We start from the raw sequence: 25,459 nt of genomic DNA on the forward strand, positions 1-25,459 counted from the left end.
GGGTCTAGCGCGGCTAGGCTAGCTGATTACCATTATTGATTACGAGTATGAGCCAGGCCTCACCTTTTTCTCCCAGTGATTTGGAGGATCATGAAACTCTTGACTGAGAAAGAAGTGGTTGATGACTTCTGCAAAGAAAGGGTTAAGCACCATCATCAATTCTCCTCAGTATAAATATCTCTCTAGCTAATTAGAAACATTAAACCAATTACTCTAATGAACTGATTTGGTCCCGTCGCCCATTTGGGCTCTGTGCTGAAAAAGCTTTTTATCATTTTGCTCTGTGAGCGCCATAATATTGTGATTTATTCCTGAGCAGCTGAAGACAGCAGCAGTAAAATGTATTAGGCTGAGAGCTTTCTGGCTCATATACAAAGTAGTCAGTACTAATGAACTCCACCGGCCTTCATTTCCTCCTCGGCCCCACTATCACTGATGAGGAGGGATCACTGTTATTGCTGCACTTCGTGTACCAACAGCAGGATATTTTCTTGAAGCAGCCGACACACACAATCTACTTGATCTCCCGTGTCTTTTTAACCCTCCTGTTATCCTCATTTACAGGCACCAAAAAATATTGTTTCCTTGTTTGAAAAATATTCAAAAATTCAGCAAAAAAAAAAATCCCCCAAATTTCTGAAAATTTGCAAAAACGTTCGGGACGAAAATTCCAATAATTCCTTAAAAGTTTCTCGTAAAAGTTTTTTTGAACAAAATTCCCCAAATGTGGCATGAAAATTCTTGTGAATATTTTCCAAAAAAAATGAGTAAAAATCTTCCAAAAAATAAGTAAAAATATCTAAAGTGATTACATATATATCAGTAAAACTTCAAATATTTTCTTTAAGAACATTCACACTTTCAAACATTTTTTTACCTTTCTTTTTCCACCAAAAAATGTTCAAAAATTTCCCAAAAATGTTGAAAATGTGGACATTATTCCTTGTTTGAAAAAAAATTCAAAAATTCAGCCAAAACATTCTCCAAATTTCTGAAAATTTGCAAAACTTTCAGGAAGAAAATTCCAATAATTCCTTAAAAGTTTTATTTTTTTTTAAAAATCCCCCCAAAAGAAGATTCTTGTGAATATTTTTAAAAAATGAATAAAAATCTTCCAAAAAAATCTTAAAAATATCTCAAGTGATTATATATATATATAAGTAAAACTCCTAATATTTTCTTTAAGAACATTTATCAAAAAAATCAACCAGAAGTTTCACTGTGAAAATATATTTTTTCCTCCAGATTTTCAAATTTTAAACCGGGTCAATTTGAGGGTTAAGCAGTTCACTGGCCACTTATTTCTCAAAATGTTGCATGAAAACAATCCTGAAGAACCGCAGTCTGACAAATGCTGAATTTGTCATACTCTTATGCAGACCGAGAGGAACCAAAACACAAAGAATTCCGGCAACAGTCACTCCTGAATTGTTCCTAAAGCATGAAATGGAAAACATCAGAGTGACTTTGCTGGAAACCAAAATGTAGGGACATGGAGAACAGGGAACATCCTGTTTATTCTGTGGTCCCCATGATGCATTGCAACAGCTCATTTGGCAACACCACTGATGTCTCCATCCCCAACTGACAGTCACAGGAAGGATATTCAGCCAAAGCTGCGACACGATTTTGAATCTGAAAATTCCCCTGACGAGCAGAAAAGTCAATCCGGGTCAATTCCCTGCATGCATTGGTTAGTTTTCTCCTTTAATTGCAAATCAAAGGCTCAACACAGCAACAGATGCTCACAGAATATGCAAAGCAACTGTGGCCAATGGGAAATGGAATCTGTGCTTCATACATGACGGGGGGCGGCCGGCCAGTGCACTGTAAAACCAGGCCTTACTGTGGGGTCTGAAATCCCTGCATGACAGCGCTGTAATTTCATTTATCACGCCTCAGCACGCACCAAATCAGACATGGACGCTCCCCGTTCTGCCACCGGCGTGAAGGTTTCCAACCGGGGTGGGGGAGGGTCAAACAAGCTCTGCTGGGTGGGTTCAGTTCGATTTCCACTGTTGTACGAGTCCTCATGTGGAACAAATTCAGCACGCAAGAGCAGATGAAAGAAGGTGGATACACGGGGGATGATTGAGGGAAAAGAGGGAAGGACAGGTGCAGACATGCGAGGGCTTCAGCGGAGGAGCAGGGAGGCAGAACAAATAGAAGGATTCTGTAACGCTGGGTATTGTGGCTTCACACAAAGTAATTAGCTTTAAATCCCCCGGTGGCATTTAAGATTTTTCTTGATGAAAACAAGGATTGTTAAGAGAAAGTTTAATCTCAGTGTTTAATCCTAAGAAATGTGCATCTCTGCTGCTGCGACACTAAAGTCCCTCGTCTGTCTTTGATTAAAACCCTAAAAACTCATCTCTGTGGATCAAAGACGTATATTTAGAAACCGAGTTTTCTCATGAAAATAATCCCTTCACGGCTCAAAATGGCTTAGAAGTAGCTCCACACCAGTTCTTCCTCTAAAATGTGAAGCTCTATGAGGTCACTGCTTCGGTCTCCATCCCTCAACCCTTTCCTGGTTACTGCAGCTCGAGCACACCAGCTCACCTAGACTCCGCTCAAACACTGTTTTACATCTTTGCAAGTTGGGCTATGGGAGTAATTCAAACCAGAAACCAAGAATAAGGATACAGAACGTTTAACTCTGCAAACTGTCAGGATTGGTTTGTGAGGTTTGTGACATAAGAAACCCAGGAAATCCAAATCTGTGTTTTGGAAACTCTACATTTTCGAGGTGAAAACGCGTCACGACAACATTTACTGCTAATTTCGCTCATTATGGAATTTCTTAATTGTTGTTGCACAGTGTACAATAAAATTAAGCAGCAATTCTGTCAGTGCATTCACAAAATTAGACATTTTTAAAAGTACAGTGGAAAATGTTCAAATACAGAATTTAATAATCTAGTAGAAAAGAACATATGGTCATGGAAAAAAATAGATTAGACCACCCTTATTTTCTTCAATTTCTTATTCATTTTAATGCCTGGTACCACTAAAGGTACTATACCTGAAGAAAACAACGCACACAACAAAAAATGCAGCTGATTCCATAATACCTTGTGTCCTATCTGACATTCATTGTATTCCCAGGGTATGTAAGAGGTCATTTCATGTCATCAGCAGCACTGCACATGCAAAGGTCTAGAGTGGTTTCCTGCTGACATTCAAGCCGTAGCACAACTCAGAAGTCGTCAGCTCTCACATAATACCTAAAACTAAAGAATTATGTGAACCCACAAAGGCAGCCATCTTGGCACTGCTGGAAACTGGCATGAGTGAGAGACAGGTAGCCAAAAAACTGAAGATCTCCAAGACAGCGGTCCATTAGACCAAGAACAAACAAGCCCAACATGGTTCTACTAAATTGCTAGCTGGTCACGGCAGGAAACGTCTTTCTACCCACCAGATGACCGTCACTCATCAGTTTCTGTGTCAGGAATTATTGTCAGACCTCCAGGGACCTTAAAAAAGAGTGGACATTGTGGGGAAATAGGACTTGTTCAGCAAGGACAGTTGGAAACCGACTTCTTGAAGCTGGTCTGAGGTCACACGGGGCAGGAAGAAGACCTTCATCAAGGAAAGGCAGAGGAAAGCCGGTTACTCTTTGCTGGGGATCATAAGGATTGGTTTGGTGATGACAGGGCTAAAGTTCTCTTCAGGGATGAATCCAATTTCAGTTGATGCCCACTCCAGCCAACGTACTGGTTAGGAGGAAGCCTGGAGAAGCTACAGACCAGACTGTGTGCCCCTACAGTAAAACATGGGGGTGGATCAGTGACCATCTGGGGTAGTTTCATTATGGGTGGAACAGGGAGAATGAACCAGGTCATGTTTGGGGCTACTCTTGAAAACAGTCCAAAAACAAAGCAAACTTGTTTGAATTTGTGTAAGAGGAATAGACTGCTGTGACAGCAGAACAATGTCAGAAGCTGGTGGAGAGCATGCCAAGACGCATGGCTGCAGTCATCAGAAACAATGGTTATGGATCAGTACTAACTGCTGTGTGGATCATAAGACTGAAACAGACAGAAAAGAAAATATGGAATGCATAAAAGGTGTTTTTAGCAGCACAATGCTATAGCTACTAATGTAAGAAGTGATTTTGGTTATTATCAAGAAAACTATGAAAAATGTCTGATATCAGCTCTGAAATGAAACTCTTTATAGCTATTTTTGTTGTTACCATCATATTTGTCCCAGTAAATGTACCTTTAGTTGCACTAGGCATTAAAATGAACAAAATATTGAAGAAAACAAGAGTGGTCTAATAAGTGTTTCCATGACTGAACACATATGAAAACAGCCATGGAGTAAAGTCGTGCAAAAAAAATGAGAAGTGGACACTGATGAAAGGGGAAAAAGAAAAGCAAATCGGCATCTTATTAGAAATCAATGTTCAGTATGAAGGTATGATGATAAATGATTGCCCAAACACAGGGTTCATGCTAAAATTCACATTATCACATCACCTGACTGAGGAAATGAGGCTTGCAGGTCAGTAACTTAACTACTTAATGTCACATGAAATTAAACAAAGACTGCCGGCTGTAGTTAGAGCTGTCAGGAGTTCACATTTACTGTCCTCAGTGTTGTAAAAATGAAGCGGGCCTAAGCCAGGTGCACTGATAAAAGCCTTTGTTGGTTGCTGTGAGACCTGAAAAAGCGTATTTACCTGGTGTGCAGGTGAAGCAAAAATCTCCGCTTTCAGGGATGGAGGGTCGTGGACAATGATCCTGCAAATACAGAGGAGAGTGCAAAAACACAAGGATTGTACAAATGGTGGAGCCAAAGGAAACGTTGCAATAGTCACTTTAATACCAGGACTGGTTCGAATCCCGGAGTGGGCCTGGGATCTTTCTGAATGGAGTTTGCATGTTTTCCCTGTGCATGCGTGGGTTTTCTCCGGGCACTCCGGCTTCCTCCCACAGTCCAAAAATATGCTGAGGTTAATTGGTTACTCTAAATTGCCCGTAGGTGTGAATGTGAGTGTGATTGTTTGTCTGTGTATGTAGCCCTGTGACAGACTGGCGACCTGTCCAGGGTGTCCCCTGCCTTCGCCCGAGTCAGCTGGGATAGGCTCCAGCACCCCCTGCAACCCTAGTGAGGGTAAAGTGGTGTATAGAGAACGGATGGATGGATGGATGGATGGATGGATGGTCTGGACTTGTCCTCAATCAGTCAATCAACTGAAAATGACTGAGAAGTGTTTACAGGTTTGTGCTTGTCAAATGTAAAGATTTCCCATTTTAAATCACAGTCCTTCACCACAGAGTGAATCAATATTTCTTTGTAATATTTACACCTCTGTTATTACATGTGAAAATGTCCCCTACGAAACGGGCCAATTGTAAATTGAATTGACTGTTTGTTGGACACAGAAAGCTATTTAAAGAAATCATCATCACATGTAATAATAAAACTCTTTCCTGTTGTGACAATGTGTGAAATGTTTACTGTAACGGGCTGGAGAGGTTTGAAAAAAAAAAGCCTTTGGGTTTATTTCCAAAGGTATGAACATACTCAGCATATGGACAGGCTGTGGTTTCCGTTGTCTTCGAGGAAAGAACCACCTACAAAATGCTCTTTCATTTTCAGTTATAGCATGCAGACAACACCATCCTTTCAAAACAATCCCAAATGTTACAAAGCCAGCAGTAAATAATACGTCCAAGAACCAGCATTTAAATTCAGATTAAAGTTGGTCACACTACTGAATTTAGACCCTCCAGAAAAACGCGGAAAAAAAATCCTTGATTATGCGAATGAATATGCGGGGTTTTTATGCCATTTTATGCGGGGAAATTGCGGAAAGTTGCAAAGTATGCGAATAGTTGTGAAATATGCGTGATTCACCTGCCGTCTGGACGCGGAGGGATGTGTCCTCTAATCATACACTGGGACTGTGACAGCCTGTGCTTTGGGAGGGGGAGAAGCTCACAGCAGCACCTGCTGCTTGTTGAGGACAGTAACTACAGAATGATCCGAGTTTTCCTGTCAGTCTCCAAAACGGCAGAAAAAGTCGCTAGATTTGTGGCTAGTCGCTTTTGACAAAAAAAAAGTCGCTAGGACGCTTTTGAAAGTCGCTAGATTTAGCGAGAAAGTCGCTAAGTTGGCAACACTTGCGCTGCGCTCCGCATCAGCTCGTGCTTCTAGTGTGTGTGTGAATGCGCGAACTGATGACGTCAGGCCGGGCGTCACATAAAAACTCACAACTCCATTTATATTGGTTATAGTTTTCTCATTTTATGCGGAAATTGTGAAATCAAGCGGGACCCGCATATTTCTCTTTTTTTTTCGTGGAAATATGAGCTTCTTGCGGGAATTATGCGCTGTATTGCAGAGATTATGCAGCCTTTTGGGAAATAACTGACCCCCGCATAATCAGCGGCATTTTGGTGATTAATGCGGGAATTCATGCGATCGCATAATCGCGTTTTTCTGGAGGGTCTAAGAATTTAACTTGTTTCATTGCTGATTAGGTTTTACTAAATATTTAAACCCACTAATTTCCAAGTTTGTTAGTCAAGTAGTTGACTGAAGCTGACAAATTTGCTAAGAATAAGCTTTCAGGATGGATAAAGAAAACAAAAACGAACCCTCTTGTCCTGCAGGTCAAAATTGACCCATTTTAAAGTTTAAAAATGTGGGAAAAAAAATAAAAAATTCACAGTGAAACGTCCGATGTCCACATTTTCAACATTTTTGGGAAATCTGAAATTTTTTGGGTGGAACAAAAAGAAATGTTAAAAATGTTTACGAACATTCATACAAAAAATCTATTTTTTTGTGAACGTTCTTAAAGAAAATAGAAGCTTTACTGATATATACATAATCACTTTAGATATTTTGAGGATTTTTGGGGAAGATTTTACTAATTTTCTGAAAATATTTACAAGATGTTTTAAAAATAAAACTTTAAGGGATTATTGGAATTTTCTTCCTGAAGGTTTTGCAAATATTCAGATATTTGGGGATTTTTTTTGCTGAATTTTTGGATTTTTTTCAGACAAGGAAACAATATTTTTCAGTGCCTGTAAATGAAGACAACAGGAGGGTTAAATGAATGTATCAGACATTAAAATTTTGGCTAAATGACCAGACAGGGTTGGTCAGGTTAGCACAATTGAATACATCTCACTTTTACTCTAGTTTACATGAAAACTAGATTTGAAAAAAAAAAAGCAACACAAAGTCACACCCGCATTTACAAAGGATTGGCAGCCATTGTTGAATCTAATAAGCTAATAGCTCCCTGACACGTACTTATTTTACCATTTAGCCGATTCTTTTGTCCACAACACCCATGTTTCACATCACTTTGACTTTACTAGCTGAGGTATTCAGTTTTAATGGTGCAATCCAATTAACAGATTAATTAGAAACTGTGCCACAGCTACTAGTAACTTTGAAAGGGCTTCGCAAACACATTACAAGAATTTAACGGTTTCAACCCAAATCCCTGCTGGTCCCGACTTCAAACTAGACACAGGTGGATTAAACCTTCATCTTCAGTCTTTTTCTAATCAAAATAAAGCCAGGGAAAGCTTCTCTTACAGCAGACTTTTCTTTTTTTGCTTTGAAAACAAGAGCAGCACAGGTGAAACTAATTTCATTTATAGCGGTTTTTCACATTTTCAATTACAGCTGTGCTTTTCTCGCAGCCCAAAATGTCTCCTGTGACGATGATGAGCAGATGAAACCTGCGAGAACGCCACGAAATGAAAATGAAGGCGGCGCTGTCACCTTCATTTCATCAGCAACGAAAAGACGGCGAGAAGAGGGGACGCTGTGGGCTGTGAGACATCGCCGAGGGTGCAGTCGATCAAGGAGGGCAGCTTGGGTCAGCTCCAGCTCCTCGTTTTAAGCGGGCAGCTTGGGGCCGTGCAGGCGAGTTCTGCTGCAGGACGGCATCGGTAATCACACATCATGTTTAAGAGATTTTGTCAGGAGGGACAGTTTGTCTGACTCACCGCTGGGATCAACAGGAGTGCACAATGTGAGACTGATGGCACAGAATCATTGGGGGCTCAGCTGATGAAAATACCTCATTTCAAAAGCTGTCAAACACCCAACCAGTGTTTATGAGTTGATGAAAATAGTGGTTAAAACATTGTTAAAAGAGACAATGAACGCAATTTTATGCATTTATTCATGTAGTTATTCCACTCTGATTCAAAGGCTCAAGGCTGGGTCAGCGGTTTAATAGCCAAAAATACTCTAGAATTTATGGTTAATGTTTTTTTTTCTTTTTTTTGTATCTCCTTCAGGTTTTCTCTTCATTTTTTGTACCATCCTTCCTTAAAAATGCCACAAAACTTTGAAAAGTGCATTTTTGTGAATATCTCCAAAACCTCTCAAGTTGTTCATACACCCCCCATAAAAATGTTCCCCATCGTCAAGTCTTGTGAGGTCACAAATTTGCAACAGGAAACCACCAACATTTTTTCCCCAAAGGTTTTATAACCATCCTGTTCAAACAACATTCTCTTTTTTCTTTTTACACAGCCAGAGAACAAAAAAGATTGAACATAATAAACTCCCAAACCTTTTGTACAGAGAAATCAAACTAAATGAAGAAACATCTCTTATATTAGTCCATGTTTTATCCTCTAAGTCCCCTCTTGCATTTGCCATTACATTGGGAAGGGAGACACGAGTGTGTCAAAATGAGGCTCTCTGTGTTGTACGCAATGTCAATCAGTCTATTTCACTCGCTGGTTTTATCTGTTTAATATGGAATAGAAACCAGCAAGTCTAGGCCATTCAACAAGTAATCCAGTATTGTCTATGATGGTGTGTGTGTGCGTGTTCAAAGGTTATCAGTGTGAATGTGTCAGGAGTGGGCAATTCTAAATTAAGTGTATGCATGTCTGTGTGTGTTAAGAGTCTCAGTTTAAGCCAGTCCGAACCCCTCTGAGCATTCCTGAATGGCCAACAGCAGCATATGTCTCAGCTTCTCGTAGCTCTCATAGGCTGGAAGGTCCAGCTGGTTAAAGCTGAGGGAGGAACAGACGAGAACATCACGGTTACATTTTTACAACTGTCTTCCTGCCAGAATACTTATAATCGTGTATGCCAGGACTGTCAAACATGCGGCCCTGTAAAGTGTACAAATTACAGAGAAAACTGTAAAACTGCAGATTGAAATTTTGTAAAACTATAAATTTAAAATAATTTCTAGATCATGACAAGTTGTTTTAATAATAATGTAAAAATACTAGATTGCTGATTGTTCTTTTGCCATTTTGTGTCTAATTTTTTTTAAATATTTTGTCGTTTTATGCTTCCCTTTTGTCTTGCTTGTGTTGTTAGCCTATTTTTGTCATTTTTTTCTCACCTTTGTCGTTTACCTTTTTTAAATCAAAGTTGTTTCTCCATATTTTTGCCGTTTTCTTTTTGTTGTATTTCATGTCATTTGTCTCATTTTGTTCTTGCTTTTCTCCTTTTGTGTCTCATTTTTATAATATTTTGTCCTGTTTTTCATCTTTTTTTGTCAGACTTCTCATGTTTTTGTCGTTTTGTGTTTCCTCCTTGTCTCCCTTGTGTTGTCTATTTTTTTGTCGTTGGCATAATGTTGTTGAAATTAATTTTTCTTAAGAAATTTCAGGTTGTTCATAATGTTTTGCAAAAAAATAATCCTTTAAATACAAACATTTTTTACAGCATAACAAAGGAAAAATTTGGAGTTATTTATAGGTTATTATGCTGTGATTTTCCTGGTTGAGCCCATTTGAGATCAAATTGGGCTGAATGTGGCCCCTGAACTAAAATGAGTTTGACACCCCTGGTTGATTCCTTGTAATCTTGCGGTGTGTTTACCAGGTATGGGCAGATGGCAGGCGGTCAGTAGACCGATCATCACGGTGGATCTGGAACTTCTGGATGCCGTTCATGCCCTCCAGAGCAGCAAAACCCTGGAGGGGAACCTTGGACGTGCCGGTGACAAACTGTAGGAACTTGGCCCGGTCCGCCTGATCAAAAGACCGCAAGGCTCTCCAGAACCACTGGATCTAAACATTAAAGAAAAAGGGAAAAAATAGTTATACATGTGTTCCAATGTATTTTTTAGCTTTTCTGTCAGAGATAAAAAATAGTTGTTAGAAACTCAAACGTGACGGGAATAACACCAAAAGAACAGATTTCTGTCATTTTAAACAATATGCAACCAAGTCTGTTGTTTTGGTTTAGACACATTTTAGTTTATTTACACTGCATCCAACCAGTCCTGCATGCCATGAGTCAAACAAAATGTAGCTATATCAGTTCTGCGTAGCCCGGAATTTAAGTCAAACAAAGATTCATGGGTTTCTTTACAATAGTCAGATGTGCCTGATGTGTCCATTTGACTATTGTGAAGAAACCTGCATATCTTAGCTTTGTAATCTCACTATTAGGTCCCTCACACATGAGTCGGTAGAGATAAATATTAATGCTGCACTAATCCATACCTGGATAGAGCTGGACTGGTATTTGTGGTATTCAGTGTTGGCCTTTAGGTCATCGATGTCGATAGTAGGCAGGCCAGAGATGAGCAGCTCCAGCTCCTGCTCAGTGAAGATGGAAATCAGCCTCTTGGGGATGATCTCATAGAATCCCTCAAGGAAGGCTGCCAGCTGTTTACGGATTGCACCTAAAAAAAAAAGTCCAAATATTTACACGGAGCTCTTTCTGTAGAAGTGAGAATATGCCTGTTTGTCTTGTAGGTAACACTGCTCCATCATTTTTTCTAATTAAGCAGCTGAAAACTGAAAGTTTCACTGAGTAATGTAATCAGGCAGCAGCTGAAAGAGGCTTCTTCCAGAGAGCACCTTTAACACTCTGCTGCACATTCATTCATTCAAAACTTCAGTAATGCCACCTAGTGGAAACACTCAAAATAACATTTATTACATTCATGCCTGAGCTTGTAAAATGGCATCTGCTGATTAAAATATACAGATTAATCCATTAGCACTGACTGGTTGTTTTTGGTAGTAAAATTTAGTATCATTAAAGTCTTACTGCGTTTATTTAATTCAATTACTCCTATTGTTTTGGTCTGGAACAGGGGCACAATACATTTCACTTTGAATTACACTATATATACAGTAACTGTGTTTGTGAAACATAAAGATCTTGAATCTTTGGTGAAATGACCACAAACTCACCTGTCATCTTCATCTGGCACACCAAGTGCACATACTCCTTCTTGTTCTCCTCTGTGACGAGGATATTGGCTCCGTTGGGCTTGAGGTCTCTCACTTCACACACCCCAAACTCCTGGACCTAAAAATACAAAAATACAAAGCACATGAAGACTTTCAGCATCACTTGTCTTGCAGAGTTTCAGTCGAATGTTATATTTTAGGTAACGGAGAATTATAAGGTTAAAGTACATTTTACCAGAACATTAAACATATGACATTTAAACCAAGCAGCCCCAACCTCAATTTCAACACACACAATGATAAGAAGGGGGAAAAAAAAGCATATTAATTGAAACCTTGGGAAAAAGATACCAACCTCTGTGCTGAATGTCAGCTCATAGCCCAGCGTGGACACGTCATTCTCCAGCAAGTACACCAAGCCCTGGAAGAACGGGTAGTCCTCGCTTTCCATGTCTGTGTACCTAGTGACCCCACAGAAAATTCACTCATATTTTTAACACATTCAATTAAAAGGCAACATAACAGAACTAATCAGCTTCCTTGCTGCCACAATGTCCAGTGTAATAAACGGCTTTAACTGCTAGAAGCTGAAATACCTGACACTCTTGCCCAGGATGTGCTTATAGAAGCTGCGGGTGAAGTAGCACTCCAGTAACCGGTTATCATAGACTGCCTTGGCCACAACACGACCCACAAACTTGAAGTAGCTGAGGTGGTTGGGGTTGCAGTGGGATGAGGGGTTGATGGTGTAGGTGACGCGATCGCCCGGCGAAGTGCGGAACAAAGCGTACATGGGGTTGAACATCTCCCGGGAGATGATCATGTACCATTCCCTCAGCAGGCCTCCAGCATCCTGGCCCTCCTCCCCTTCAAAGACAATGTACCTGCAGTGGAAAGTAAGCAGAGTACGACACAGGTTGAGCGGTTTTAAATTGAGAGGGTATTAAGATGGATAGAACAGCAATGAAGCCTTACAGCCTGTTCTTCATGTCCTCTGGGCTCTTGCGATGCAGCTCCCTGTAAGAGTCCTCAAACACATGATCTCTCCTCACATGCACAGCCATGTCCTCCTTCCTCAGGCCTTCATCCAGTCGCTCTAACTCCTGGCGGAAATACCTGCAAGGATTAAAAGAAAGTGCAGCAAGTCAGTGATTAAAAAAAACAAAACAATAACTGTGGATGACGGTGCAAGGTAGAAACGGAACATGATTCTCCGTACTTCCTCTTCACGTCAAAGTCCAGGATGCGTATGTAGTCAACCAGAACTGCAAAAGGCCCATCAGCCAAGTGAGTGGTAGACTGGCGCAAGATCTGATTAAGCACTGTACGGTGAGTTTCTGAAAGGGAGAAAAAAAAAAAGAGTCCTATTAAAAACTACGCCGCATTTTAGAGCAAAGCTTCATCCTTCTCTTTACTCAGATGTTACTTCAGGCTCACCAGCAAACCGGAGGAACTTTTGTGTGTCTGGTGGCAGGTTTGAAGAGATGTGCATGGAGGATGGTTCCCTGGAAAAGAACGGGTCTAGGGACGAAGGTGTGGCAGGCGTGAGGGGTGCTGGGGACAGTGGTGGAGGCTCATCTTTGATGTGAGACAACTGGCTCTCCCGAGTGTCCCTCACAGGAGGCTTGCTCTCTCGTTCCGTGGCGTGGACAAGGAAGAAGGCCTCCACCGCAGGCTGGAGTACTGAGGAAACAAAGTATCATAAAGGACATATCACCCAACCAAGTCCATTCAACAGACATAACTACAATGTAATATACATGCAGTATATCATAAATAAATACATCTGTTGTGAAGGATTCCACCTACCCAGCACAGCATGCTGGTCATGGGACTCCTCCAGCTCTTTCAGGCATTCCCCGAGCATATCCCATAGTTCATCCAACAGCAGCTGCTCACTGAGCAGAGGGAGGTCTGGAAGTCTCTCCTCACTCTCTGACTGTCCATTTCCTTCTTCATCTGAAAAGGGAATTTATAAAATAGATTTAAGTCTTGCATCAATTTTGCTGCTCGTGCTGATACCTGGTAACAGACTTAAAATACTTATTGGACCCAAAAGCTCCACAGTTTGTAAACAAGCCCATATGTGTGTGTTCATATTTGAACTGCTTGAGTTATGATAGTTGCTCCTGCTGTTTTAGATGCTGTTTATCACAACTGAGATGTCTGAGTGTAAAACACCATACTATACACTTTATCTTAAAACCTAAGCAGAGGCAAGAAGTTGAAATGCAGCCAATAATACAGGATTCTCATGTGCAGTTTATGACTTCTGTAACTTGTCAACTTTGTTCCATCTAACTACTAAATGATGTGTCATTTTTCATGTGAAAATGCTTGAAGTAATGACACAATTACAGGGGAAAATTAATGATATCATTATAATCAAGGGTAAACACTGTGTTGAGGGGATGTGGGGAACAGTTGTTGGGGAGAAAAACTGTAAATCAGCAGGTGTTTTAAACTGTTACTTGAGTCATACCCAGAGGTGGAGGATCCTGCTCTAGAGGAGACGGCTGGTCCACGTCCATTGGAGAATCATCTCTCTGTGCTGCTTGGGCTTCTGACACTGACTGCACTTCAGACTAGAGAAACAAACCAGGTAGGACCAGAGAGGTAGAGACGGGATAAAAAAAACAGGAAAAAATACACAGAAAAGAATTAATTATTAGAAAGATGAATCTTTTCCTAGCAAGACACCTTGACTGAGACTGCCATGCAAAATGACATTCCCATGATCCAGTGAGAGGGAGGAAGGAGGAGGGAGGGCCAGAAGCATGAAGCCACATCAGCCAGCAAACACACATCAGTGAAACTGATCAAACGGCTTGGAGCAGGCAGTACATTCACATTTAGACACGATCAACAGGAGAACATGTCAATGCAAATACACTGATACAGAATGCAGTGAATCACTGGCGAATCTGTCTTTCTGTCGGGGCTGTCAGTGTTCATCACAGCAGCAGAGTAGATGTCACAACGCATAAACCATTTGAGGTAACAGACTGTAGGGTGACAGCACAGCGCATCATGTTGTTTAACAGATAATGAAGTGCAACAACAAACAGGTAACTACAGATATCTGCTCTAAAAAATGAGAAAAAAGATATGCATTGCAAGTCATGGGTTAGCGTATTTTACAAAATGCACAAAGCCAGTATGAGCAAAGTATATTAGACATGTGGCATGTAAACAGATAATTGTCACTGAATCGCATTAATCCCGATGACCACCACAGTAATTCTGACACACTGTGATGGCTATACTGTCTAGTCAATGTTTTTATTTTCAGATTTCAAATGATCTTTTACGATATAAATGTGTGCGGTGTGTGAGTAAGAGTATGCCTGCTGTCAGTGCAGCCCATGCTAACCGTGGCAGCAGCAGCCGTGCCAGCAGGGGGAGCAGCACCAGTGGGAGCATGGGGGGCGGCCACTGAGGATCCAGCAGCGACGGCGGCAGAGGCAGAAGGGGCGGTGGGTGGGGGGGCCTGTTGGAGCCGACGTGCCCGCTGCCCCTCTCTCACCATCTGGATGATGGCGTCAGCCTCAGCCTCCAACTGACGCACTGCAGCCTGGATGCTGCTGGCTGAGCCCAAACTGGTGGAGCCTGGCCGTTGAGAAAGGAAGGAGTTTTATCACTTGATAAAACCATGAGGACATTGTATGCATATATCAATAACACTGACCATACATAACATCTTACCTAATCGCCCTGTCTGTTTGGCTTTCTTGTTGGCGCGTCGTGTGTCTTCGCGGAGCTGGATGATGACTTGCAGCACTCTCAGGAAAAACTTCTGCGTTGATGTCTTAGATGTTAGTGAACTCATACAGGGAAGTTGTAATTCACGTCCTCCCAGCGTGCGCTTCTGTGCAGCCACAATCACTACACTCTCTGACCCGTCAAACCTGTGTCGCAACCAATAAATTCACACAAGCGAAAGAATTTATAGTTATGACATACGACACATCATTGTAAGTTGTAACGTAACATGGGAAAAGTTAAAACTAGCTTTCAATTTTGATTAGAACTAGAGTTTTAATCAAAACACTCAGTCTATAAGTCTCTTGACAGATCAATGTCACAGAATCATCACAAGCTAACCTGCTGGTCATCTTCCCCTTCAGCCTGGCTGAGATGGAGGAATCCTCTGGAGGAGCATCCGGGGAATGTGAATCAGCTTGTGCCCGTCTCTGCTGCTCCAAGTTGTACTCTCTAAGCTCAGCCAGTAATGTTCCTGGGAGAGAGAAAAAACGCAACATGTGTAAAGAATTATCTCTACTTGCTTAGAGAGAGATATGAGGACTGGCAGCTGTGCAGTTGCCCACAACTGACCTATCTGCTTGCAAAGAGTGTATCCGAGGTGTCTAGCTCCACTGAGCAGCAGTCTGAGCACAGTGTCTCTGGTGGCACCGTCTCCTCTAGATAACTGCAGCAGAATGTTAGCTGCATCCTCCAGACCTTCCTCTGAACATGAGTGAGATGTCAACACCTTGTAAGGAAGATGAAAAGAGTTGTTAGAAAAAATATTACAAACGATTGAAGAAAATGCAGAAAGGTGAAAAGGAAAAACAGATCAATAAGTGCACACAGACATTGACAAACGATGCCATTATGTTTCTGTGTATTCACAAGGGCCAGTAAAACAATTATCCTGTCAGCATTCTAAACAGTGGAACACCAACTGATCTATCCACGTCCCAAAACAGAACTGAATCAAGGAGGCAATGTCATACAACAGATCTTTTGTTACTACTTTAAAGCTCATTTAACCAAATGTAGATTTCACAGAATTTGTACAAAGTTATTTGTATCAATAGAATTTTGCCAGGATTGAGTCCAGTGCATTAATTACATTTTAGTGTCGGCAGCAAGAGGAGTAAAAATAAACACAGCCAATGTAAACAAAGTCCTCTTTCTGATAAGGACATCTTCGACAATTCTTCAAATAACCAAACTTTAAGATAAAACTGAGTTTTGAAGCTCTGAAGCTAATACTGCTGATCAGTCAGAGCTCCTTAATTAATAGAATATTTGTCTGCAGTTTAGGGCCACGCCACAAAGCAAATATGCCTCAACTTGTACTATAATATGCTTACCTACGGATTCTCAGTGTTATCCAGGCTAATATCTCAAAAATGTACTTTGATTTCAAGCTCCATTTTTCTGTGAGTAGTAAGAGAGTTTCACATATCCTGTGACTGATTCCCTATGACACGTTCTATATTCTTCCTCCATACCTCCACAGAGAGCTGAAGTTGTTTCTCCGTTAGTCCAGTGGAGGCCATCTTGTCACTCTCTATATTGCTAGTAGTGCCCCTCTGTTTTCCTGTTTTGGCAAATACAAACATCATAGTTTTCTAATGAAATCTGTTACTTTATAAAGACTAAATCAACTGGTGACATTTTATTTTGGAATAAAAAAATAGTACCTGTAGAGATTGTTCCAGTGGATGTAGGTATAGAGATTGTTGTAGACGATGTCTGGGAGGTTGCTAGACTTGTCCCTGAGGAAGTACCCTGTGCTGCAGCTCCGACAGAGGCTCCCGGGATGGCCACAGTGGGCTGGATGGAGCCCACTGATGCCGTGCCCTGTGTTGTGACTGAGACTGTGGCTCCTGAGCTGGCTGCGGTGTTAGGGTTGGCAGCCTGTGGGGTTGGGTGTCCAGCAGGCACCTCCGTGGCCTTGTTGTCAGGTAGGGCAATGGATATGAGGGAGAGCAGGCGCAGGAGCTTTTCAGTGAGCAATGAGCTCCGTCTGATAACTGGGTGGGACAGCATGTTCATTAGCTGGCCTAGAGGTGAGGTCTCTAAGCTGAACTGGGCTCCTTCTGCCTCAGCACTGCCACCCAGAGGCACTGTCTTCATCGAGGCTTTGCCCTTGCGACTGACATTCATGTTGTCAAGCTTGACCAGCAGGTCCCAAAAATCTGTGGAGATTCCCAGTGATTGGGGAGTAATGACAGAAGACCCCAAGGAGTTCTGGGTGTTGGAGGCGTTAGGGTTGCTCTGAGATTGCGATCCTGATCTGGAGCCCCCACCTCCACCCCCTCCCCCCGAGGAGGCTGAACAAAGGCGAGAATCCAGGTCAGAAGATGAAGCTGACAAATCCTTACAGCGCTGCTGGGTGAAATGGCTAGGGAAAACCTGCACAGACAGACAACAAAAAGGATTTAAACAACTGTAACCTAATTGACATTTTTTTTCAATTCTTACAACAGACAATAGACAAAAGATGTTGGAGCAGATGAGGATCAAGACATCTGGACTCTTACCTTAGCTAGCTGGATAAGTGTGTCCAGCACGTGTCGACAAACCACGGGAGCAGCTTGTGGGTGGATATGAACAGTGGAGCCTCCACCACCAGCACACGTGACACCTGCAGCGGTGCCTGACACTCCTCCCACAAGTGTTCCAGATGCTGTGGAGCTCCCAGCTGAATGCCGGTCAGCATGTTTCCTGCCTGACACTCGCTGAATCTGGAAAATGTTTGTCCGACAGCCCAAGGCTGCATCCATAGAAACAGACAGCCAGGAAAGCTGGCTAGAACTGCGAGACTCCACCCTGTTCAGTAACTCTAAGGAGGAAGATGAGGATGAAGAAGAAGAGGAGGATGACGAGGAGAGGGAAGAGGCTGCTGAACTTTTTCCTCCGCAGCCTCCCTGGGTGCTCCTCTTGCCACGAGAATCTTCTAGACGTGAGGTTTCCACACATACCTCACTCTCGCTGCTGCGCTGGAGTATGGATAACAGACTGCGAATGACCCATCCACGTGTTTGAGAGTGGTAGCAGAGGTTCCTGAGCACACGGTGCAGGCGACTGGTGTTAAGTTTCGGTTCATCCACAAACAGTAAAACCAGCAGGCAGGACAAGGCCTCATGGTCCAACAGCAATCGTCCTCGCAGACGCAACAAAGAGTCCACACTTGAACTGGATGGTCTGAGGAAACACAGGTGAAACATACATTCAGCTTATCACCTGTGAAATTGCTGTATGATTTGATCATAAATTCTCTGTAACATAAAAGTCAGACTTTTTTTTAGTGATTCATGATGATGATGTACTTATTCTTCATGTAATTTACCCCCCAAAAAAGAATTTTGAAAAGTAAATTCTCAAAACTGGCATTAAATGACTCTTTCCCCTTACCTATGGTTCGTTCCTCCCCCCATCTGAAATGTGCCTCCTCTCTGCACAGCCAGTCGGGTGTACTGGACGCCACGATTGCTCCCTAATCGACTGGTGAAGGCTGGTGAACGCAAGATGGCTGAGAGGGCTGAAGATGAGCTATGACCAAACAGCCTCTCGTGCATCAGTTGCCTCTGACGTGCCTCTTGTTCTCTACGAAGCGCAGCTGCTTCAGCAGCAATATCTGGAGGCATGACAGCCAACACGCTGTCCTCCATGTCCTCCAAGACACTACGACGGAGCTCTGAGGGCAGCGTCTGGATGAAGGTTACTGGGTCCAGAGGGGTGTCTCCCTGTGGAGGCTGCTGTGCTAGCTCTCTTCGCTGCTGCTCTGCTCGCTGCTGTGCAAGAACCTAAGTAAGAAAGAGCAGATTACTTATTTTTCAGTTATTTGCTTGGAAATCATATTTCTCAAGATTAACATTTTGTGTTCCGTAAACTTCTTTTATGTCAGTCTCTCTTACCTCCTCCTGGATGGCAGGTGGCAAAGCCGCTAAGAACTCAGGGCTGACTTCTGTAACCCCTGGTCCTCCCAGCACTGGTGCAGTAGTGGAAGGCAGGCTTGTAGCAGGAGGAGGACGTGAGGGTGGTCTGATGCCAAGCTGATTTTGCAGCACCTCTCGACGGATGTCCTCAGGAAGCGCTGCCAAGAAGGAGGGATCTACACCCTCTGGTAGACTGATGCCTACCAAGACAAAAAAACATCACATTATGAAATGTAAAATTTATAAAAATGTGTTAAAAACTGCAGAAGCATGGTAGCAAATTATTTTACCTGCAAGTGGGTCCTCCTCCTCATTGCTGGTGGATGGGAGGGGCTCTTCCTGGATGGCTTGGGACTGACTGTCAGCACTATCACTCCTGGGCATCGTTTCCCCAGGGGACGATACAGAAGTGGAGCTGTACACATAAAAAAAAGCTCTGTTGTCACTCGACAAAATATGTGATTATGTATGTACCTAATCAAGTGTCAAACTGGACAGAACGCGCTTGAACTGCTTGATGGAAATTTGTTGGCGTTTTACAAAATATCATAAACTGAGTTGATGTAAGAATACTGAAAACTAAAGCATCAATGAAGAGGGAGTAGGCATCTACATGATCCGTAACTCATCTTTATGAACACTTACGGTTGTCTGGTCAGGACATTTATAGGGCAGATTATACTGCTTTTGAACACACATTTGGTCAGCAATGATACTTCAAGCTACTTACCCAGTCTCCACATCTGTCTGCCTGTCAGTCAGCCCACTTTCCCCACTGCCAGACAGCTCCTGAGACAGCTGGGCGGTCTGGGCAGGATTGGGAGCAGCTTCTTCCTGAGTGGCAGAGGCAGGGCTGCTGGTATCCATTGGTGACCCTTCCAGTTGTGACACACCAACTACTGCAGGCTCTGAGTTCTCCACAATGTCTGGACTTAAGGAGGCTGAAGGAATAGAAATAGTTGAGGTTAACTTAGGATATCTTGTCATTCAGTGTAAAATTCCTTGGGTGAATGATTTGCATTCACAGTTTTCACAATATGATAGCTTCTAGCTTGGACCTCAATCAAGATCATATTTTACATTGTAAATGTGTGTCCTTACTGTTGGTCAGTCTATAAACAAAGTTTTCAAAGTTAGTCTACCTTCCCTGCCTTCATCCAACGCTCCTCCACCACCACCTCCTCCGACTCTCTCACCGATTGTGGGTGCTGGGGACATTTCCATCTGAGATGCCTCTGCTTCACTGCTTGACCTGTCGGCTGCCGACAAGGGAGGAAGGCCAGCCCCTGCCAGAGCAGCCAGTGAGCTGGCATGCGATTCGGCCAGTAGCAGGTCAGCAATTGGCTGGTGGACCTGCTGACTAATCGCAGTCTCCAGGGAGACCAGGGCCTGTTCATGAGGGGCAGGTGTGGTGGGAGTGACCTCTCCAGAAGGGGGAGCAGTGAGGAAGCCCTCCGAGACTCTGGGTGGATCCAGACACGACATCGTACCACCCTGAGCCTGCTCGCCCTCTGCAACATCCAGAGAGAAAATGTATATGAAGACAGGAATAGAGTTGTTAATACTTTCTTTATGAGAAAAAAACTACACAGATTATGTCTTAAAGTAAAACTGCAGTTTCATTTGACTAGCATTTTTTTCCTATGCTTACTAACAAGTACCAGTACTTGTGCATCTAACAAATTAACAGGAGTCCCAAAATACAACTGCAATCAAAAGTGTTTCCAAACTTTAAGATGTTCATGGCTAATGTTTGAAGTAATGCAAGCACACATAAAGAGAACATAAATAACAGTAACCTGATTATCTCTACAACATGTGTTATTTAGATGCCAAAGGCCTCTGCTGAGGAAGGCAGTAAGTTGTATAGTTATCTCCTGAACGGGGTGCACAATCCTGATCCCCAACAACAACACAACTTACTACCTCACCACAGCACAAGTAGCAGCAGAGAAATGCAATGAGATACATATCAAGCAACACTGTACACCAGAAATGTAATGAAAATAGAATAAGGAATAGAATAAGGTGCATATGACAGTAATGTTTATCAGGGATTTTCAGTTTGAGAATTATTGGAGCATTTCACAAGAGATTGGCTCCTTTGCAACAAATGAAGATGATGAGCTGGTATGGCGTTGCCATAAGAAAGACAGTAGACTGTATAGTTATCTCCCAGATCTGGTGTGATCCTAAAACTATACAAACTACTACCTCATCCCACAGCACGCACAGCAAGCTGGCTGCTTGCCTCTGGGTGCCCTTCACTGAGTTGTCCAATCCACACAGGTCAAGGAATTTTAACATTAAAGACAAACAAAAACAACATCTATATGAATATCAGTACCTGCAGTGTTCTCTGCACCATTAACTGTCCCCAGTCCAGAACCCTGTGGACAAAGAAAACAAACAATACACATTAGCATAAAGTGAATACGTCAGTCAAAAAAAATGCTTTGACATTTGAAAATTTCTCCTCCTATATAGTCAATAAACATGCATTATGTGCTGACCTGCAGGCTCTGTTCTCTGGCCTGTTCTGCTCCAGAAGCCCTCCTCTCATTCTGCTTTGACTCCTCCTCCTCAGCCAGCTGTCGCCTTCTCTTCTCCCTACGCTCTTCCAGTTCCTCATCTCGCAGACTCTCCAGATGCTGCAGGATAGGCACCTTCACCACTGAAAGCAGACAAAGACATCAGAATTGATCCTTGGTTGTGGCTGTAATTCAAAGTTACTAGGTCAATTAAAGCTACTTTAAGTAAAGTTATTAAACATTGTGGATGAATTCAAATCAGTAATAACAGTATTCATTAATCATGAATTGGAAGAAATCACACCTTAATGCAGGATCAGATTATATTATTTACTCCTGTTTGTGTTGTGTCACAAATATCATGCTACCTTTGCAACCCTGAACACTAATGAAGCAGCCCAACGGAGAAAGATGTGGTACAAAAATGCCACAAACCTAAGTACTATGATTTGTGAGTGTTTTGTGTACTTTGGGTTTTAAGACAATGGACATGAAGTACTTCACCAAAAATTAGGTCCTGAGACTACATTTTTCTATAGTATAGACAAAACAAACTTAAAAGAAAAATCACTGATGTCTTTAGTAATACATGTAACTATGTTTCTGTAAATAAAATCTCCATTAAGGATTTTACTCCAAACATCGTCAGAAAAATCATGGCCAATCAGGCATGTGGTCAAACTACTGACGTATTAAAGGAGTGTCTTGACCTGAATAAAATGAACAGGGAATGCTTGCAACTACTTGACCATCTTATTCAAAGCACCAATAGCCATTACCAATATATGGGCACATTTTCAAACATAGCAGGTATGCAGTAAAAAAAATATCATTTTTGTCATGAAACGTATTACCACTGAAACAACTCCATGATTTAATATCCATTTACCTGCTACACAGTCGTGCATACTCTCAGCATCCAGCACCTTACACTCATCTGTCCACCTAGTTAAGGCAGTAGGAATACTAGAGAGTGTGCCTAGAGAGACCAAAAGAACAGGCATGTCAGAAATGTACATAATAATAAACCAAGCAACAGTGACAGCAGCCAACAGTAATTCTTACCTGCTTGACCACCAGTACTGCTCTGCTCATGGAAGAAGTCATCCAACAACTCATCATCAGAGCGAGCAATTATGTGCACATCCTCATTTCCAACCAACAGGCGGGCACGACCACGAGACTGCAGAGGTAGTGAGCTGGACAGCTGTAAAATGTCTGCTGCTGCACTGGGGCCCAACAGTCTAAGAAGTGACAAGAGAAGGAACACACATTCTAATTACGACAAATTACAAAGAAAACTGCTGTAGCATATACAGCTACACAGATGTGTTGTTGAACAGACACAAAAAGAACCGTTTTTTCACCTTTGCAAGATGAGTGGAGGGTTGGGCTGGCGGTTGCCTGGGTAGTGAACATGGATGGTGTGTCCACTGTTGGCAGTGAGCTGACGGAGTGTCCTCTGGCTGCGACCCATGCCCTGTGCCAGACGGCTGCTGGTCCCCGCCACACCTAGGGTGAGGGAACCGTGGTCAGCGTGGCGCACCATCAGTGGGTGGGAGCTAGGGATGTTTCCTGGGGAAGGAGGGATGTCAGCTGATGGAAAAATAACAGAAAACAGTAGGCAGACATTAGGGGGACAACTATGGCACAACCCCATGCAACACTTAAAAAAACAAAATCAGTCTAATGAAATTTGAGTCTCTGTACCACCTGTTCCATTTGTAACTACTAATTTGGGAGGCACCAATACAAGTTTCAGTGGCTGAAGCAAGCAGAGGTTTAGCAGGAGGGTATCTTTGTTAACTTTTTTTTTTTTTTTTTTTTTTTACACAAGACATTCTGATATGTTACAAAAGTAAAACAGGTTTAAATGTTATTATGCACAATATGCTGAATGACTGGCATGGCACTTTATGGAAATAAGGCAGCATTCTAAAAAAACTGCTTTGTCTTTGCTTCTCCTACTACAAGTCAGGATATCTAATGTGAAAAAGGTCTGTTGTCATGTGGCATTAGAACCACTATTTGGAAATCAGAGTGATCATCCAGTTGTGCAAAGAGCGAGTTTAATGGAGAAAGAAGCTTTAAAGTATGTATAGAATTAAGATGTACTTGATTTCAAACTCATTCTTTTCAACTGATTAACCTGAGATGGTGAGGTATCAACTAGGAATCAATCAACAATTGGTTAATCTGACCGCAATAAAAGTTAGTAAATGATCTTGCTCACCGTTGTTGGAGAACATGTTGTCAAACTCTATGATGAGGTCATCATCCCTGTCAAACCTCTCAAAGCGGATGTGTGGTGCAGCATTGATGTCAGGGAAGTCTTCATCCAACTCCATCTCTGAACCTTCATCATCATCATCCTCATCTCCTTCCTCATCATCCTTAAGAACAGCAGTAGTCGAGTTGTAAGTATAAGCAACAATCAAACTTCCTCTCATGAATTTCATTGCATCAATCCACACCTGATCCTCTTCCTCTTCCTCTTCCTCCTCCTCCTCCTCATCCTGGCTATCTTCATCATCATTGCTGCCACTAGAATCTTCCTCCTGTGTATGTTCCTCATCCTCTGGCTCCAGGATGTTCATGGAGTCTGATGGATGAGAGAAACACACATATCCTTACAAGAAGATCTTATTGGAAAAGTCGCAAGTGAGACCAATCACAACAACAGCAAGTTCTACTCGTGATAATAAAACAAACAGCATTCTGGTGTGCTAATGTCTTACCTTCACGGTTGGCCTGAAGAGTAGATGCCTGGCTGATATTAGAGGGGGCCTCATCCATCAACACATCCTCTTGCGATTCATCTTCACCGCTGCGTCCCACTGATTGAAAACACACACAACACGTGATGCATAATCTCTAGGTTTTGTTTGCCTGTTTGCAATACAAGGAGTGTTCTAGAATCATAACATTACTTTAAAATTTTTCCCCACTAAGGCATAGTGCTAGTATATACAATTGTACTACACTTTTTTTTTCCTCCATGTGCCTTCGTTATCTCCTCTGGAATCAATGTAGTGGCTTACCTATAATTGTGCTGTTCACAGTGCCAGCATCTCTTTCCAACAGCTCATCAATCAGATCCACCAACTCATTCTCGACCTTCATGAACAGGAAATTAAATGCAAATACAATGTCAGCCATCAAGTAAAGTGAAGAAATGGCTCTGACTTAGGAGCTTAATTTGCTACATTTAGTTAAATCCGATTCTATGATATGGCAATGAGGAGAAAAAGTGAGCATTGTGTGAAATACAAAGTTATTCACCTGCATAGCTTGTGTACTGAGAACTTCTGGCTGACCAGCAATGACCACCGTGTCTCCTTCTGTCTCTCCATCCATCAGGTCACTGTCTGTTCCCTGCACCCGGTGGCTGCCATCCACTGGCTCTGCCTCACCAGACTCTCCTGCAATGGATGTCACATATAAGCAACAGATCTATTTGGAGTCACAGGGAGAGTACTGTGGTACCGCCTCTGTCTCATGTGGATACCTTGGTCCTGAGTGTTGCTGTTGCTGTCCCTGGCGGTGCCCACAGTGTCATGTTCTGCCTTGTTCTTGCTCGAGCCTCCTTTGCCCCCAAACAGACTGCTGGGTTGGTTAACAATGCGTGACAGAGTCTCCAGTGGTTTCAGGGCAGCATTCACTGTGTTGGCCATGTTGGGACTAAAGCAAATGATGTAAAGAAAAAAGATGGGAGTAATTGAACACTGATGTAAAACTTGCTTGTTTGTTTTAACTCCAAAGGTTATTTCTTCCAGGTGAATCATTAGCTAATTTGGATTTGTAAATTAAATTGAATTAATGGAATTATATACCTGGACAAATCCAAGCTGTGAGGGACGCGAGCCAAGTCGTTCACCAGTCCTTTCTTAAGGAAGAGCCTTATGATGTTGTTCATGCCATTATGTTGTGTCTTCGCTGCTGCTGTGCTATAGAAACTGGATGTGGAAGGACAGGATTCCATGATGGTGCTGATGATGCACATCACAGCCTGAAGCCTGTAAAACCGATGCCCCACGACAAAAGTGAGAAAGTTTGTACAAATCCAACTAAATTATTAATCAATAAATTA

At 42.3% G+C, this 25,459-nt stretch overlaps 1 protein-coding gene across 2 annotated transcripts in view; it reads right to left on the reverse strand.

The window, feature by feature from the left end:
- Positions 1-8,150: 8,150 nt before the first annotated feature.
- Positions 8,151-25,459, reverse strand: part of huwe1 (HECT, UBA and WWE domain containing E3 ubiquitin protein ligase 1) — a 45,935-nt gene continuing 28,626 nt past the window's right edge. For both annotated transcript variants that reach the window (XM_022199257.2, XM_051949164.1), the window contains 35 exons: positions 25,203-25,385; positions 24,878-25,050; positions 24,652-24,791; positions 24,411-24,486; positions 24,108-24,206; positions 23,844-23,971; positions 23,603-23,762; positions 22,737-22,965; positions 22,435-22,613; positions 22,259-22,348; positions 21,352-21,512; positions 21,186-21,228; positions 19,981-20,349; positions 19,569-19,779; positions 19,129-19,253; positions 18,818-19,038; positions 18,315-18,706; positions 17,441-18,104; positions 16,598-17,312; positions 16,406-16,494; positions 15,501-15,657; positions 15,270-15,402; positions 14,871-15,073; positions 14,539-14,774; positions 13,648-13,750; positions 12,975-13,124; positions 12,603-12,848; positions 12,385-12,502; positions 12,141-12,281; positions 11,762-12,049; positions 11,521-11,626; positions 11,166-11,283; positions 10,467-10,648; positions 9,838-10,028; positions 8,151-9,014 (listed from right to left, as the gene is read on the reverse strand). In XM_022199257.2, the coding sequence (XP_022054949.1) occupies positions 8,912-9,014; positions 9,838-10,028; positions 10,467-10,648; positions 11,166-11,283; positions 11,521-11,626; positions 11,762-12,049; positions 12,141-12,281; positions 12,385-12,502; positions 12,603-12,848; positions 12,975-13,124; positions 13,648-13,750; positions 14,539-14,774; positions 14,871-15,073; positions 15,270-15,402; positions 15,501-15,657; positions 16,406-16,494; positions 16,598-17,312; positions 17,441-18,104; positions 18,315-18,706; positions 18,818-19,038; positions 19,129-19,253; positions 19,569-19,779; positions 19,981-20,349; positions 21,186-21,228; positions 21,352-21,512; positions 22,259-22,348; positions 22,435-22,613; positions 22,737-22,965; positions 23,603-23,762; positions 23,844-23,971; positions 24,108-24,206; positions 24,411-24,486; positions 24,652-24,791; positions 24,878-25,050; positions 25,203-25,385 (6,922 nt within the window). In that variant the 3' untranslated portion in view covers positions 8,151-8,911. The remainder of the gene's footprint in view (positions 9,015-9,837; positions 10,029-10,466; positions 10,649-11,165; positions 11,284-11,520; positions 11,627-11,761; positions 12,050-12,140; positions 12,282-12,384; positions 12,503-12,602; positions 12,849-12,974; positions 13,125-13,647; positions 13,751-14,538; positions 14,775-14,870; positions 15,074-15,269; positions 15,403-15,500; positions 15,658-16,405; positions 16,495-16,597; positions 17,313-17,440; positions 18,105-18,314; positions 18,707-18,817; positions 19,039-19,128; positions 19,254-19,568; positions 19,780-19,980; positions 20,350-21,185; positions 21,229-21,351; positions 21,513-22,258; positions 22,349-22,434; positions 22,614-22,736; positions 22,966-23,602; positions 23,763-23,843; positions 23,972-24,107; positions 24,207-24,410; positions 24,487-24,651; positions 24,792-24,877; positions 25,051-25,202; positions 25,386-25,459) is intronic.

Source organism: Acanthochromis polyacanthus, chromosome 6 (assembly GCF_021347895.1).
Source record: "Acanthochromis polyacanthus isolate Apoly-LR-REF ecotype Palm Island chromosome 6, KAUST_Apoly_ChrSc, whole genome shotgun sequence".
Taxonomy (NCBI): Eukaryota; Metazoa; Chordata; class Actinopteri; family Pomacentridae; genus Acanthochromis; species Acanthochromis polyacanthus.